This window comes from Brienomyrus brachyistius, chromosome 1 (genome assembly GCF_023856365.1).
Source record: "Brienomyrus brachyistius isolate T26 chromosome 1, BBRACH_0.4, whole genome shotgun sequence".
NCBI lineage: Eukaryota > Metazoa > Chordata > Actinopteri > Osteoglossiformes > Mormyridae > Brienomyrus > Brienomyrus brachyistius.
The window spans coordinates 20,023,943-20,041,446 of record NC_064533.1 but is presented as its reverse complement, the minus strand read 5'-3'; the positions used below and the strand labels follow the sequence as shown (position 1 = coordinate 20,041,446).

General features: G+C 44.2%; 1 protein-coding gene across 3 annotated transcripts; it reads right to left on the bottom strand.

Annotated features, from left to right (window-relative positions):
- Positions 1 to 313: 313 nt before the first annotated feature.
- Positions 314 to 17,304, bottom strand: gad2 (glutamate decarboxylase 2). 3 transcript variants are annotated; one of them, XM_049020714.1, is made up of 17 exons: positions 16,639 to 17,304; positions 15,910 to 16,146; positions 15,418 to 15,480; positions 15,084 to 15,224; positions 14,358 to 14,591; positions 13,194 to 13,284; positions 12,388 to 12,500; positions 10,894 to 11,009; positions 10,270 to 10,349; positions 10,113 to 10,167; positions 9,507 to 9,623; positions 8,158 to 8,222; positions 7,783 to 7,861; positions 7,230 to 7,379; positions 6,228 to 6,335; positions 5,024 to 5,113; positions 314 to 3,145 (listed from the first exon to the last, which is right to left on the bottom strand). In XM_049020714.1, exons 2-17 carry the CDS (start codon positions 15,980 to 15,982, stop codon positions 2,972 to 2,974), a joined length of 1,749 nt encoding a protein of 582 aa, XP_048876671.1. In that variant the 5' UTR covers positions 15,983 to 16,146; positions 16,639 to 17,304; the 3' UTR covers positions 314 to 2,971. The 3 variants fall into 3 exon arrangements, with proteins under 3 accessions (XP_048876671.1, XP_048876682.1, XP_048876693.1); XM_049020725.1 differs by lacking the exon at positions 16,639 to 17,304 and adding an exon at positions 16,562 to 16,601; XM_049020736.1 differs by lacking the exons at positions 15,910 to 16,146; positions 16,639 to 17,304 and adding an exon at positions 16,212 to 16,547.
- Between the last annotated feature and the right edge of the window lie 200 nt (positions 17,305 to 17,504).

Here is a 17,504-nt window from a genome sequence, read left to right as displayed (position 1 = left end):
GGGGGAAGAGGAACAGACCTCACAATCCCAGTTAACTGAAAGTGTTTTCATCTCTTTTTGGCTCCAAAATTGGCAAGAAATTAAATTTGTTTCTGCTAAGTGTCTTCTTGCATTTTCGGAAGGTCACCCAAGTGAAAAGTAATAAATTCAGTCTGTCCTTAATGAATATGGCTTCTTAAGAGCGGGTTCTGTAGTGCATATTGCGATATCCAAGGGATGCAACATACTGTTTTTCAAACGTAGCATTGTTTAGCTCGACTCAGATGCAGTGCGCTCCGGGACGGACACAAGGAGTACCAGAAGACAGCTGGGCCAGTGTTCATCAAGTAAATATTTATTCCTTTATTGGTTCCCCAGAGATTTGACACAGCTCATGAAAAATAAAAACACCATTTCACAAAGGGGCTGGCCTGTACGTCAGCGCTATTCAAGCTGAAGATCCTCCCTGAATCAAAAAGTAAGATTTAATCAACTAAATATCTAACATCAGCCAGCGTATCGTTTAAAATTTTGGTCCTAATCTTACCCTGTCACACAGCGCTGAGAAGCAGGTGATGGATGATTACAAGGGACATATTGTCTTCATGCAATAAAGTTTGCGTTTATACGTCACGGCCTTCAGCGAACGGGCAGCCAAGGGGGGCTAGAGTGGCAAGGAACAGCTCCACTGCCTCGAAGCTGCGAAGGGGCAGAGGTCACGACATTGAGCGAGAGCCAAGAAGGTGACGGAAAGAGAGTTACGCCTATGATCTAGAGACAGACGAATTTCTACGTTCAGAGCAGAGGCCTGCTAGAGAAAGCAAAAAGGAGAGGCTGAGGCAGAGCGAGGCAGGCCGGCGGGCAGGCAGGCATGCACAGCATCGGTCAAAACGGGGAGGGCGGGCATTAAAGGGATCTAGCGGCATAGCATTTGGCTGAAGCTGGCAAAAGCGGCGGCTTTAATTTGAAGCTGGTGGGGTGGCGGCGTTCATGCAGGTGCAAAACGAGCAAAGTCAAGCAGCAGCAGCAGCAGCAAAACAAAAAACAGAAGGTCAGCGGCCATTTTTACTGCAAAGCTACACGTGTCAAAGTGAGATTGCCAATCTAGCATAGAAAACTGCAAGCATGTTCGCTTTGGAAACAGAAGAGGACAACCAGCATTTATATATATTTATATATATATATATATATGTATTTGCCTTTATAAAGTGACTTTTTATCTACAAATTACTCCAACAGACTACAAAAGCAACCGAACAGCAAACACAAGGCTTTAAATAAAATCTAGGCTTCCATCTTCAATAGACGCTGAAGTGGAGATTTTTACTAATCACAGATTATTATTAATTTTACATCAAACGCTGACTAACCATGGACATCATACATAACCACTTACGCATCAGAACTCTAAAGTGCACGATCCCAGAGAAAAAAGGACTACATTACACCGGCAACGGTAACCAAGGCAACAGGCGGTCACAAACACACAGAACACGAATTACACATACAACTCTTGGCGAGTATTATCGGCCTTTTCAAGGAATGGCTTCGAGCGCGTGCCTGGAAACGTGCAGCGCAGGGTGTGACCTTGCACACTGCTTTCCTTCAGGTCAGGTTTGATGCCCTCAGAAGCATCTAGAAACTCAGAGTCCTTCCCTTCCAGATAGGTGAAGCGGATAATGGACACGCTGGATGACAGAACCTGCCATCACAGCGTGACGTGCTTACAAGGAAAACTCAAGTATTTATACCGAGTAGAGAAAATATCAGTACCACACAAAATTCTCTTATAATATGAAATATATATATGTACATATATGTATAGACTCCTGGATATGTGATTAAAATCATATTTACAGTAGACAATAATGGTATCTTAACATATACTTATAGACTAATTGTGCTTCTTTTTGAACTTCAGATGGAAGCGACCTCCAAAGGTCATATGGAGAAGCTTTCGCTACGCCTGTCGAGCCGTATTGCTTGACGTAGGAGTATAAAAATCTGCAGGGCAGTGCAGCTGCCCGTCATTCCTCTAGGATTTAGTGCAAGTTAAGTGGGTTTTCCCTTTGAGCACCGTGCAATAGGCCCAGCTTCTGGTATCGGCACGCCTCGGAACCATCTGCAGCTCCCGAGCTCGTGGTGTTGAGAGAAGGTGACTGTCTGCAACTTTTGCAATGATGTTTTTCTTGAATTGTACAGTATTTCTGGGGTATGTGGAGTTATGCACTACGCTTTACGTTAAAACTGTCCGCACCCTCTAGTTCATTCTACACAGTATCCAGACACTTACTTCCCAGGTCCGTCATACTACTTCGACACGGCCGTACACAGTTCACTCTTATTACATCATGGGCACAGTCTACTTGGATCCTTTCGAGCTCCGGAACGACCAGCGACGTTTGCTCAGAGGACAGGGACGCTGAAACCCTGCACTGGTTTTTATCAAGTTTCACAACACAACAAGGCACCTCATCCTTTATCCGTTACAATCTACTGTAATATATGCAGAATCTATTTAAGGTTTATACCGGTGCTTTCTGAAATAGGATTTTCTCATCCCTGCAAGGGCATCACTCTGCAAACATCGACAGACAGAGCAAAAGCAGGCCGGTGGTGGCCCCTTAATCTATGCGCTTTGCATGGCTCTGTTTGTTTCCGAATAAGATCAAGGATAGCTCCTAATTAATATTTCTTCTTTTAGTTTATAACCAATTGCACCAATGTGGAGCAGCTGACTTGTACTGAGAGTGTAATATTTCCTCGACTATTCATGACAAAACATCGCAAATTCTAAATTATACACAAAAGCTAGACAAAAGCATCAAAAACAGCTCGGGACAACGTTGCTAACATCAACTACCATATGGAAATACATATAATCTGTGTTTTTCATAAGTTATATGTCGGCATTTGGAGTTACAACCATGACAGACTGGTACATTCACAACAAACGCTTCAATTTCAAGTTTCTCACAAAGCAGTGCATTACTCATAAGTCTTGTCCGAGACGCTCGATTTCCTCGATGAGAAAGTCGATATCCTCCACAGTGGCTGCCGGGTTCGAGATGACCATGCGGAAGAAATTGACTTTATCTCCCTGCGGCTGGTAGCTCACCATGGTCGTCCCATACTCCATCATCCTAGCCTTGATGACTGGTGCCACCTGCAGGAGGGAGAGTAGGGGAAATGGTTAACCTCTCCTTTTCCTTGTAAATATTGTAGGTTTGAGTATAAAACCAAGAATATCAGTCCAGGAATTTCAGTCTTAAATACCTCCCTCTAATGCTCGCCACAAATCGAACTGGCGAACAAAGTTATGGTTTTAATCTGATTGTCACTGTCAAAAAAACATCTTTCAGTCAGTATGTCTTGAGGTGCAAATTACGTCAGAAGCGGCAGAAGATGCTTTATGTATGGGGCAGTATCTGGCCAGGTTGACCAAGATTTCACAGCATCATTGACGCTTTATCTTGGGGGAATCGGAGCAAGACAATTTATTTTCTGGTCGAATCGTCATGGGGGCCAATTCGATTACGGTCTAAGGGGCTTTGTGAAAGGAACCGGTGACATCATCACTCTTGCGCTGAAGCTGCTTCAATAGGTGACCCGAGTTTCCCGCCGTTGACGTTATCTCTCTCAAAGCCAGAGAGACGCCAGAGTGACCAAGGAGACTTCTGTCCATCTAAAGACTCTCCATTGTGATGTTTGAAATTAGCTGTCAGATGTTCTGCAGCCTTTCATCCTTCGGAATCTTCCAATGCATTCAGGTCAAAGTATTTTAAATTGGTTTTGCTCTTATACTCTGATAAGCTTTTCCATTCCCACTGTACAGGATTAAATGCACAGATAATGTGAAGAAATGCCCACTGTGCCTAACGATTATCACAGACCAAAAGACAGATTCTATAATGAAAAAACACATTCTGGAACCTTCTGATACACTAATTAGCAGAGCCCAGATTACACTGAAACCTTTGAAAATTATTTCATTTCATTCAAATTTCGTTCCATTTCTGTTTGCTTTAGCTGGTTCAGCATTTTCAGAAGCATGAAACCGGATAAAGACCAAAAAAGCAAAAAAAGTAAATCTAATCAGGCACACAGATACACAAATGTCTCTATAGAGCTAAGCTGTGAACTTTATGCTAACACGTAGAATGTGTGTTCCCATGGAAACAAAGCTATCTTATACTATAGAATTAGTTCTCTGCTATCTTGAAAATCTGAATAAATTGAAATAAATTGAAAATCTGAATAACGCAGATGATTCCGAAGTGCCACCCCCTCTGAAATAACCCCCCATGCATCCAAACACAAATTAAAATACAAGCACCTTTGCACAGACAAACACACCATTAACTGTGCTGAGTAAATGTATCTAAATACCTTGCAGGTGTTCTATTAAAAATAGTTATTTTCATCGCACTACAGCGAAGGAAAAGCGTAACGCACCTCATTTTCCCTCCTTACTGAGACGCCAGAGAGGTTTTGCAGTGCGTAAACTGCACTTACAACATTTTCCCCAGAGTTTAATGGGGCCAAATGCCGGTTAATTTGAGCCTGCTTGGTTGAACGAGTGCGGCAGCACATTGGGGTGTCTACAGCAGGTATAGCGTGACCGTTTATTTTTAGGCCATTTTTCAAGGGTGGAGGGTCTACAGAGAAGGGCCCCCTTAGTATGACTGGCACGTATCGGCGTCTGCTCAACTAATTACGGATCAGAGGTCCCTCCTCCCAACGCCGCCGTCTGTGTCGAGCTGTCGTCTGAACGTGGTCCATCTCGCCTAAGAACCTCCCTGGAGGCTCCGCCATTTTGCGGGAGCGAATGGGGTGGGAGGGTCTGCAAAGGCATATATTTAGGGGCGGGGCCACAGTGGTAGTGGCCTCAGTTTAAAGCTGACTGGCCCCTGGGGGGGTGCCCTCCCCTGTCACTTACTAATTGAGTGGCCCCTCTGTGTGAAGTATGGCCCCTTTAATGCCCTGTACCTTAAAAAAAAAAAAATCTAAAATCACCCCTGCGGGGGGGGAGGGTGCGTCCTACCTTATGTAGGCGCCGCTTCTTCTCCTCCTTGTCCTCCAGGTAGCGGATGCCAGGCGGAAGGTACCAGAAGCAAACGTTGGTGTGCTGAGGCTGTGGTGGAGGGGATAAGCATGACACAAAGACAAGAGGAGACAGAAAGAGAGCGCTGACTGGCGTGTGGATCACGCCCCGGCGGGCTGCATGAGGAATCGGCAGAGTGCTACATGCCTGCCACAGCAGGTCATTCCTGATCACCCCAAACAGCATGACGCTGCTCTCCTACAGCCTAGTATTCCTGTTTATTCAAAGCAATAACAGCATCAGATTAGCCCCCATGTGTGTATGTGTGTCTGTGTGTGTGTGAAATGTTCCCCACAATGTGATAAAACGAAGATCTGTGAATGCAATCAAGAAACGAAAAATACCAAAAGTCTCGTAATTTGTTTGGTTACTTAGGGTTAAGGTTGTCATGTTGAGATTAGGGTTTTCCCCAAATAAATGAATGGAGAGTCCCCACAAAGATATAATTACAAACCTGTGTGTGTGTATTGAGGGGGGATGGGGGGGGTCTGATGCACCTGGTAGTGCTATGGTGGCTTTGTGTTATACCATCAGCCTGCCCCCCCAATTGGATGATGTGGGACTGGTAGGCGGAGCTTCTGGCAGCTGAAAGGCATGGAGAGTGAGGAGAGCAGCAGCCCGCCTCCTAGAACCACTGCAACCCATGGGCGTTTCAGCCAGCCTCATGCTGAATACGAGGGGGGCGCTGTTTATATTTTGCCTGAACCCTACAATTTTTGTAATATTCTAATTCTAATCAGGATTTAAACCATGGAAATAACACCCCCCCCCCAAAAAAAAGCAACAATATACACTAAACCAAATGCAAGCCATGGAGTATTTTGCTTTCCTTCCCCTACACATTTAGTGCGTACTGTGTGTTCGCTTGGCACGGGTGCCACTCCGCTCATTATATCAGCACGGAGTAATTATGCCTCGTTATGCATAATTGCGGGCCGTCGAAATAAAAGCAGGAGATAGGCTGGCACACAAAACAGCGGCAAAGCATGCCGCAGTCCCAAAATATGAAGCCTGCTCGAGAAAAACACGCTGGCGTGTCACGCTAGCTGTGAGACGAGCGTTATATCCCCGGCGTCAGGTTCCGTGATGCTTGACCTGCGTTACCGTCATCCGCCATGAGGTGGGGCCGTAAGCGGACACTTACTTTTCCATCGAACACCATCTCGTATCCCTCCCTGTTCTTGATGCGGTTGTACAGGTACTCGGAAAGCTCCAGGCATTTGTCGATCTGAGCCTCGAACCCGATGGTTCCCTGGGAGCAGGAGGAAAGGTGTGATATGAAGAGATTAGAGAAGCAATGCCAGGAATAACTGGGACTTCAGTAGCTACACAACATTGTTCGCCCATCTGAGGTTCCATGGGGTGGGTCTGTCTGTCTGTCTATCTGTCTGTCTGTCTGTCTGTCTGCCTGCCTGCCTGCCTGTCTGTCTGTCTGTCTGTCTGACTGCCTGTCTGTCTGCCTGCCTGTCTGTCTGTCTGTCTGTCTGTCTGTCTGAGTGGGGGGCTACAGCACTGTCTGCATTTTCCTTATTCTATCTGGTTAAGTCAAGTGGGGTTTCATTGTCACACCAGCTACATTCAGTACACTGCATACAGTGACGTAAAACAACGTTCCCCAGACTGTGGAGCTACATATATGGTATACATGGAAATACAGGATAAGCGAGGGGGGGCGGGGGGCACATTAACCATATCAACACACAATGTAAAGATAAACAATGATGGAATGTTTCAAATGAGTAAAGGAACCAGTGCAAACGATTGTTTAGTTGTGGGCCTAATAAATGAAGCACAGATAGGTATTTATTTTTCTTATTTGCACTGTATTTACTGTCATTGCACTCAGAGAGACCCGTTACAATGAAGCCTCCCTTACAGCTGCCTGGCAAGTTCTTTGCCCGGGAGATCAGATAATTCGTGACTTAACTGACTACACTGTCAGGTGAGACCAGAAGAAAACCATGCCACCACGTTAAGGGAAACTTGGTCGATGAATATCACTGAGCATTGAAACTGTCAAGGCACTAATGTATTGGGTCGTCCAATAAGAATTCAGCAATTGACATATACTTGGCTGCCATTGGCTGATTGGCTAAGGGATGGCTACTGGCTAAATGAACCCAAATTATTTTCAAACATGACCCACCTTGGCCCTCCACATGAGCCACAGCTTGAAGATGTCGACGTGCCGGCCGCACTGCAGAGCCTTGTCTCCTGTGTCGTACGATAGGTCATACTGCTTGTCTTGCTGGAACAGGTAGCAGGCATGCATCTGGTTGCAGTTCGCCATCAGTCCCTGCAGGGGGCGTTGAAGAGCAGCCCATTTCAGCTCTGCGTAATCATTTTTCAGTCAAATGCTTCTGTTAACCACAGCAAACAGTACGGCTATAGACCAAACTCTCCTTTAGCAATATTTCTTTAAAAAATCATGCCCATGAACTTCACACAGGACAAGCGGGTACAGGAAATGGATGGATGGATGAAACATTAAATGGAGGAGATGATGACTATTACTTCCAGTTGGTACTAAGATGCAAGAATTATTGAAAAGCTTTTCATTTATCTGTTAAAATACACAACGTGGAGATTTTTAAACATCTTCAAAGACAAACGGTCGCTATGGTTAAGGCAGCTAGCTCCAATTAACTAAGGAAGCATGATAATCTGAAGGCCAGACTTTGAATCTGTGCTAATCTTACCTCCTCCTTGACGAGCAGTGCAGAGCATTGCAGGGGAACCGACATCATCTTGTGGGGGTTCCAGGTGACAGAATCAGCCCTGTAACCAGCGGCATCAACATTCAACCGTCATTCCCATGAATCTCCCCTCCAGCTGTATCTCTGCACCATATGTCATGTTTATTCCGTAAAATAAGCTAAATTGAAAAGAAGACCATTAATACGTAATTATTAGCTTTATTATCTTCAAAGAATTTGATACTATTGACTGACAGATTATTACTTCCAGGTTAAGCAAATACAGAAAAATGTGGTACAAGTAAGCAAAATAACGTATGCAAACCGAACAGGTCGGAGAGTAATTCTGGCGGATAGTAACATTTTGAGCATAATGACCTTTCCACTCCATTCAGCTTCCACCTGTGCTTCCTGGACATGAGAAGGCTTCCACCCCAAGCACCCTGCGTAGTAAGAGGCATTTAGCACGCGAACATTAGCATGCGCTATCCACTGTCCCCTCCCTCATGATCCACTAACATCATTATTATACTTCCCCTGTTTTTCCGGTCAAAAGTAAGATATATTGAGATGTTCCCAAGTTAGCAGCAGAATACAGGTGCTTCTCAACTTCTGATAGGGTTACATTCAGATAAAGTCAAATACGAGTGCAATGCGATAAAAAAAAAAATTACTAACTGAATATATACAGTCACTGACTATCCATCCATCCATCCATTTTCCAAACCGCTTATCCTACTGGGTCGCGGGGGGTCCGGAGCCTATCCCAGAAGCAATGGGCACGAGGCTGGGAACAACCCAGGATGGGGGGCCAGCCCATCGCAGGGCGCACACACACACCATTCACTCTCACATGCACACCTACGGGCAATTTAGCAAGTCCAATTAGCCTCAGCATGTTTTTGGACTGTGGGGGGAAACCGGAGTACCTGTAGGAAACCCCACGACGACATGGGGAGAACATGCAAACTCCACACACACGTGACCCAGGCGGAGACTCGAACCTGGGTCCCAGAGGTGTGAGGCAACAGTGCTAACCACTGCACCACCATGCCGCCCCATACAGTGCTAACCACTGCACCACCATGCCGCCCAGTCACTGACTAAATAAATAAATATTTCAGCAGGGCTGCTGCCATCGTCTGGCATCGGTAGATAGTATCATACGACATATCGCTGCCCACGAACAGATCGAAATTCATCGTAAAGTCGAAATACTGTAAGTCAAACCACTGCAAAGCGAAGTGCATCTGTATTGGTCTTAGGGCGAAGTGCTGGACAGTGTGTTTTCCTACTTTTTAAAGAAAAAGCATGTGAGCACGAGAAAAGCGATCACTGACAAAGAATCACTATCTGTCCAATCGACAGAGGCCCCAATTTACTGAATGAATCCATCACACTCTGAATGACCACCGATCTCAGGAGAAGCTCTTTTAGCAAATGAGAAAATAATGATATCTCTTCTACAGTTTTAATTCTAATTTGCAATGAAGGAGATTCATTCATTGCTCTGTATTCAGGTCAGATGACAGTGGCCACGGGGAAGTCAATACATTCATCGGACTGTTCCGACAGCAAATTCGGCAAATAGATTAGACAGCAGATAGCAGTTTCTGATCTAACTAGTTGTAGTCCAAGGATAGATTATCTGGTGTATCACGGGTTTAAAATTGTCCTAGTTGTCACTAGGTACCAGAAACAGGTGGGTGGTGGGGTGGCGAACTCACATCCACGTGCATCCAGACGCCGTGCTTCTTGCAGACGTCGGCGATGGCGATAAGGGGGTCGAAGGCACCGTAGACGGTGGTGCCGGCCGTGGCGCTCACGAAGAAGGGCACCAAGCCCTGGGCAAACATCCAGTGGCATTGTCACAGAAAACATGTGGTTACACCATCAATGGGTAGGGGGCGCCTACATAAACAATAGGGTTCTGCTCTCTCGTTGACAGACGCCACGGCTGTTTATATATTAACGTGTCGGCGGTTTCCTTGGCAATTCACAGTTGACAGGCGAAGGGCTAATGAATATTCACTATGTTAAACAATCTGCAACATGTACTAGCCTGTTCCTGATCACATGAGACATTACAGAAAATGATTCATTTCCGGCAGTGAATTAAACACGGACTGGGGGAGTGTGGCTTGGTAAAAAATTACAGAGCAAAACATCAGAGGCTTCTATGGATGTGGTTTTGGTTAAACTCCAGACTATGAAGAACAAAAGGAACCATGTGAGCCTAAGGGGCAGCAACGGAAAATACTGAAATGAGTGACGTCACCGATGGAAGCGTTACACCGTCTGTGTGTTTTTCTTCCCCTCAGGCAGCCCCCTACCTTTTGCTTGGCTTCGACCAATCGTCTTTCAAGGTCAGATGGTATCATTTTTCCCCTGTGGAGGGGAAAGAGGTTTTTACCGCAGGTAGACTTGACATGAAAACGGGCCGCGCCATGGCGATGTGCCGGGGGGTGCCGGGCGACAGTTTCTTCGCACCTCTCGTCTACCTTGATGCAGATGACACTCTCTGTGCCAATTCCAAGGGCAGCGGCTCCCTTCTTTATCGAAAAATGGCTCTGAAGGAGAAGGGTAAAATCTGATCAAGAGGAACTGACCAATACACACAAACTATCTACTCTGAATACTGTTTCTGTTATTTCTGTGGAAATATCTAACTGTGGATTGTGTATATTTGCAGCAATAGAGAAGGAATGCTGAAGGAATTGACTATTTTCCTGTATTACTGCATATAAATGGAGAACATCTCTCAAATATTTAATATAAAGTTTATTTTGGTCTCTGATTTAAATTTGAATGGTGTGATATCCAGCTGAACAAATTTAATTTCCCAAAATGTTCCTGTTCTCCTGTTTATTGCCCGCCATGGAATATTCTAGAACGTTCTGAGGGTGAAACGGCAGAAGCACATTTGCAGGAGACATTAGGGGCAGGAACACCCCCGTGATGTAACAGAGTCATGGTGGAAATACAGGGCCTCTGTCTGCGTGATCGAACACACGATGCACCATGTGGTGAATATCTTCTGCACAGCTCCCCTGTGTGCTTGCTTTTAACTCTGGCCGTTCTGCGAGGCAAGCGCTCGGAAGAAGCAGGGCCTACGTGCTCCGACGTGAAGGCGGCCAGCCTCGGGATCGACGACATTCCTTTCTCCTTCACCTCCGGGAACATCTTGAATCGTGCCAGCAGCATGGCGTACATGTTAGAGATGGAGCCGCCTGGAGAGGAGACAATGACACAGGCCCTGTAAGATCTCCTGTAAGGACTCTCACCCCTTTCTAACTGCGGAGATGCTCAGGCAGGCCTTCCCGGCCTTTTCCTTTGGGGCTTCAGTCCTCGGAGAGCTTCCTTTCTGTAGTATCATTTCCCCTCATGGTCTATAGACGTGATTTAAGTGCACCGCTGTCCCCAAGCCCTCCATAGTGTGTATACTGTGATAGATTAGTATTCTGTCCATGGTGTCCCCAGTCGGCGACTGGCTCCAGACTTGCGATCACATATAGGCAATTACGCGAAATGCACTGATGGATGATTAAACAGGACCTCTTATTTTCCACGGTGCCATGTGTGGTTGATGGAGCTTTTATGCTTAGAGGAAGTCGCATCATTCCACCTGTCTATTCCGATTAGCTGCTTATTCTATGGCGATTCACACCAGCAGGATTCCCAGGAATCCCCAGACATGGTCAGTCATGTATACCTGCCCTCTCTTAGCCTTCAAGGGCAATTTAAGGTCACCAACTCAGCTGGATGTAAAGTGAGAGTAAACTGGACATACAGCCTTGGAAAAAAATTAAAACCACTATTTTTTTTAAACTAATCTGCATTTTTAAATACTGGTTTAATTGTGGTTCTGTTGTAAGAAGCCTGTTCTGAGCAGCAGGTTGCTTCCAGGCTCAAGGTTTCTAAGACAGCAGGACACAAGAATAAGGTGAAGCAGGAGACACTGGGAAAGACCAGAAACCGGACAGGGGAAAGGGAGAGGCGACTCCCTAATGCCAGAGACGACTGTCAACTTATCCGACAGTTTCTCATGAATCGGAGGATGGCGTCAAGTGACCTTCAAAAGGAATGGGAAACATTAAGTGGCGTGAAGTGCACTGCTAGGACAGTTCATACCAGGCTCCTAGTAGCAGGACTGAAGTCCCATAAAGCAAGGAAGAAGCCCTTCATCAATGAGAAGCAGGGAAGAGCCAGGCTGGAGTTTGCATATATATATATATATAATAATTCACAGATGCATGCCCATAAATTGAGAAATGAGTGAAACAAAAAACTGTTGCTGTGGTCCCTTAATTTTTTCCAGAGCTATATATGTACGTATTAAAGTCAGATGAGCAGGAAGAACACATGCGATAGGACTCAAACGCCCAGAGGTGTTGTGTGACAATGCTATTGTCTTAAAAATGTCAGGTTGCAAAACCTGGAAAAGACGACAATAATGTCTTTGTTCTGAAACATGATTTGGGGGGAAAAAGAAAACAATCCCATCTCCATCGCCTAGGGCACGTCGTCAATCCCACTGAAGAATAAAAAACAGTGATGACAGCTGAGGACCAAGCCGAGGGAAAACGGAAGGGGGGGGGGGTCACCTACCTGGTGAGAAAATGCCATCGCCCCTCCCCTCTGGCCAGCCAATAATCTCTCTCATTTTCCGCAGCGTGACGTACTCCAGCAGCACGAAGACGGGCGCCACCTCGTAGGTGAACCTGCAGATGCAAAGTCCTGCAAAGTGACTGCAAGACCGGAACCGGGAAAGCAAGATGCCGGCCATGATCTGCATCTCCTGTTCACGCTGCCCGCTGTACGTTCCTCAAACATTAAGGAAATGTTGCTTATTGGTTACACCACAAATCTCCCATTGAGTGACCAAGGGTTTAAAGATCGGATTAAGAAAATTAGAAATTGAAGATTCTGAAGTGTCTGCTGAGGTACACGCGTCAAAGCTAACCCTTCCCATCGTGGACACGTTTCTCTATGGCTGCTGGTGATATTTGTTCTGAGATGATAAGAATCTGTACATCTACGTTTCAAATGTGTGTTTAATTAGTCCAGACTGAAATCAGTCCGAAAATTAAAACAGTGGCTGTATTTATACCCATTTACAGAATAATAAAAACGTATGTCTTTGACCTGAATGAGTCAATACATCGCTAAATATTGCTATAAGTTATTTGCCTTATTCTTCTAAACACCATTCTAATAAACAGTAACACTTTCACGTCACCTCTGCACTCATCATCACCAGATTATGGAAAGCCTTTTAAAATTACTCGTATTGAATGTTTCACTCTTCCTACTTCCTGCTGTTGCAGCTTTACACTCTTTGACAGACAGGTAAGAGGGAAAATGCCCTGTTTCATGAAGGTCTGGTGTCGCTAGTGGGTGCTTGCCGTACTCACATATTCGTATTGGCGGTAGATGTCAGCCAGTCGGCCGCCAGTCCCACCATATCGAGTCCGGTGGAAAGCTGGTTAAAATACCTGGGGTGCGCTAGAATATGAAAAAACGGCAGAACTGTAATGACTGAATTATAAAACGCTCGTATTAACAAGAGCTCTCACTGTGGCCTGGCCGCCTCTTGAGTTTATTCATAGCTTTATCCATTCAGTGCCCACAGCCGTGGGCCTGGTACAATGCCGGTCCTGAAAGCGCACCTGCCGCTTAATTATAAACCAGGGCGCATTTGCGGTGCGGCGCATGCCGTTCTAAGCGCGCCTCTGGTACCGCTCCTGTCGTCGCTTTGAGTTTCAGATCATTTCATATATAATGTGTGTAATTTTAATTCGCAGGTGTTTGAAAGTAGGGAGCGAAAGGTTTCATCTGTTTACGCTTTTTATGTATATTTCAAATAAAAATAGTGACAAAAAAATGTACACTTAAGTATGCGACGATAACTACGCCCTTGTAGGAGAGTTTGGTACGGGGGGGACCCAACTTATTAGCATAAATGCTTTTTTTTTTTTTTTTTTTTTTTTTTTTTTTTTGAGGGGGGGCAAATGAAGCCAAATTAAATATGGTGGTTCCTACGCCCCTGCTCTCCTGCCTTTATCTGCGCTCCGGCGGCGCGGCGTTTCGAAGACGTCGTGCCGACTTTTTTTTCTCTGTAAGATGCTCACGTAATAATAAATAGTGTAGAATGAACATGACCGCCTAATCGCTAAATAAAAACGCTAAATAAAAATATATATTTTCCGATTAAGTGCAAATGTAACTAATTTTCATTTAGGCCTACTTTTTGCTCCGTTTGATTTGCAACCTTGTACGGCAATAGCTAGTATGTTATCGTAACATCGGTTTGGAGCCGAATTTCGTTATTATTACCAAAAGACTTTTTTTTTTTTACTTATCACTACTACAATTTTTAACTCCCAGTTATAAATTCGGAGGATCGTATCCTCTCAAAAAATCCCTCCTTCGCTTAATCTTTAAATCTAATGAGTGATGACTCGGAATTAAAGCTTAAACATGGTGTAGTTTTGGTGATAAAATGTAAATAATTATCAAGGAAATTAAAAATCCATTTGGAAATAAAAACGAATGAATAAAGAGATAAACAACTCTACCTGTCTTGATGGCATATTTCAGCGTCGCGCGGCAGCTCAGCAGGATTTCATCCAGTGTTTCCGGCTCGTCCGAAAGCTCCCAGTTGTTGGTCTGAAGCAATTCATTTGGATAATGAAAATCTATTACTTTCGTTGACCTGTCAAACGATTCCAGTATATACGACAACAAAATGTCCACAACTTCTTGCAAAAAGGTCATTGTCTTCATGTCCCCATTCCTCGCGGGCAGTAAATCTGCGGAACAAATTGAGCCAGTTAGACATCTGAATATATGCTTAAAATATTACTATTAATCTGTATGTATTACTTAATCTGCCTATGAATTGTTGCATCGATTTTATCAAGTGCGAAATTTTGTTTTCCATATCAATAATACGTACAACGTCAAATGATTACTAAATAGACCTACAATTAAATAGAAAATGAGCGCTTTCTTCAAAATGTATGTAGGCTATTACTGTGGCCTAAAAATATGTATTTTATGTGGAAAAAATTTATATCGTATGGTACCATTTAATATAGTAACATTTAATTTGAGAAATACGGTAAACAATTTGAGTAGTCAGTTTTGAGATGTAAATAAATCTTTAGAAACCATTTATATTGTAGTTTATCATCTGCGATGTATTTATTATCATTATTATCATTATTATTATTAATATTACTACTACTAGTAGGCTAGTGTTAGTATTGTTTTAGATGGGTATTTCCTAATTTTTCACGTACCTGTTGAATACAGATCGGAGAATCCCTGGTTTGTTCTCGAACAGTTGCATGGCTGGTTGCAGTCGCACGTTTCTACACCGGCCTGAGCTTGTTTGGCGGGGGATTCGGCCGACTTCTCGCTCTCTCCAACGTTAAGCAGGGCTAAAGCAGCAATTCAAAAGCGATGCAAACGGCTATTTATTTCAGCGATGATTTTCAGTTATATTTTCTTTCAGTAAATACGAAGTCAATTATTATTTTCTTTGTTTCTACATTTTACATTATTGCATTACATTATTATACTCGATATGTAGAACTGATCCCAATCGTAAAATGCCACATTTAAAACACATACCACACAACTTCGACCCAATGCCGCCCGTGAATTTCTGGGCAGCCGCCTGACACCATGCTCTTGCTACAAAGACAAATTGAGAAGAAAACATTAAATTTGCAACTGAGACAAAAATATTTTCTATTGAACATGAATAAAATCCAAGCCAGAAAATTCGGCTTAATATTTAAAATTGAATGGTTTAAACATTAATGGTATGAGTGCACAGTAATTATAATATATATGCACAATGATGCTGATAATGTATCATCTAATAACATGTTTTACCTTAACCATTAAAATATAAAAATAAATGCTAGGCAAGTAGGCAAATATTCTATTATTGACGCACTATTGTTGTCCATGCCTTTTGTTTGTCCAGCAATGTAACGTTTAATTCTTATCCAAATTTTACTATATTCCCTTCAGAGGAGTCATAGTTATAAGATTCACGCAGTAGCCTAATTCGCTTTTCCGTTATGTTTCAGCCGCTACGGTCTGGCTTTCACTTACTCGCACTGGGGACCTGGTTGCTGTTATCAGCCGAGTCGTCAGGTCTAAGAGACCAAAACCCGTGCGATGCCATCGGAAATAGTAGCAGCAGTTTTAGCAGCAGTCAGAGACGGAGGCAAAAAGCGCCCATCCAGACGGACCGCAGCACGCCAAGGGAGGGGGGAAAAGAACGGAGCTGTTTCGAGTCGTGGTGCTGATCCCAGCGCGTCTAGGTTTATCCCACTGGCAGCGATGCACCTAAAGGATTTCAACAAGCCGAAAAAGAAGAAGAGGAAGGAGAAGAAAAAAAGTAAAACACCAACCTAGTGACTGAGTCTGCTGCTTCACCGAAGGACTCCTATCCGGTCAGATTCCCACAGGTACACAGTAGATTAAACACAAAGCATCAGCAGTGTGGCTGCGCAGCGACTGCCCGCAAAATTCAGATTCAGCCAAACTACCGGGCGAGACAGGCATTTAGGTAGTGATGCGTTTACGACGTTTCGTCAACACTGGCAATTTATTGCATCTAATGAGGTTAATGTCTGGACGCAACCACGCGGTATAATGTCACGATGCACCCCTAGATTTATCAACATAGATGCAACTTTCTGCAGCCGTGTGTTAAATGCCCGGAAGGATGAATATCTGAAATGTTTTTGGATGAATCCACCTTAGAAATTATCCCGAGTTCACAAAGACCGACAATTAGCGTTTAATAAGTAGCTTGGTAGCCGGAGTAGAGCTTACCCATTTCCGCGTCACAGCGGACTTTCTTGCGTGACTCGCTTCATGACGGACAGCATTGCGTATTTAGTCGTGACCGCAAATGTGCGCCAGTTGTCCTCTTCTTTCTCTCCCGTCCCCCACTCCGGAGAAAAACATCGTGCGCACGACTGGAAGGAAAGTGCACTTGACTTCTTCGGCTGATAAGTTGTCCTATAAGAGATTAAGACCTACACGCCGTTGATTTCCCCTAAACTGTCAGGTTGCACGTCCTTCCAGTGGAGGAAATAACGCGACATCATTATTAATAACGCAGGAGCGCTTGCGGAAGAGCAAATTCAATGCCCACCGTAACCGATCAGCAGCCTCAGCAGTGCGCGGCTTGGGGATTGTCTTGTGAGGACAGACCTGATGGTTTTTTCTGTCACCCTGGGTTGCACAAACCAGAAGAAATGCGCAACGTCAAACGACCAGATATAGACTCGTAAACCAAATGTAATGCATTTGCTGAACCAAATTAAAATATATTTTGCACATGCTAGGTAGTCTTTTAAAAGTATTCCAGCATTTTCTGTACAATTTTTGACTATAAAGAGGGTATTGGGCAGTATATATGGATAAATAAAATAGTCTCGTTTGCGCAGCTGGTTGTCAGGTATTTGGACTAGTAGTGTCTGAGACCACGAAGCTCGTGCCAGTATACTGGCAATGTATACTGTACCACGGTGGTTGTACGCATATGTAAGCAGAGCGGCTGCATTTTACTATTCCTGCAAATAAACTGCATTACAATTTGTCACCTTCACATGTGCATCTAATTCAGATATTCTCAATTTTAATGCATAGTTAAGGAACTCGAAATGTTTCCTTAAGCTTGTCTGCTTCTCAGT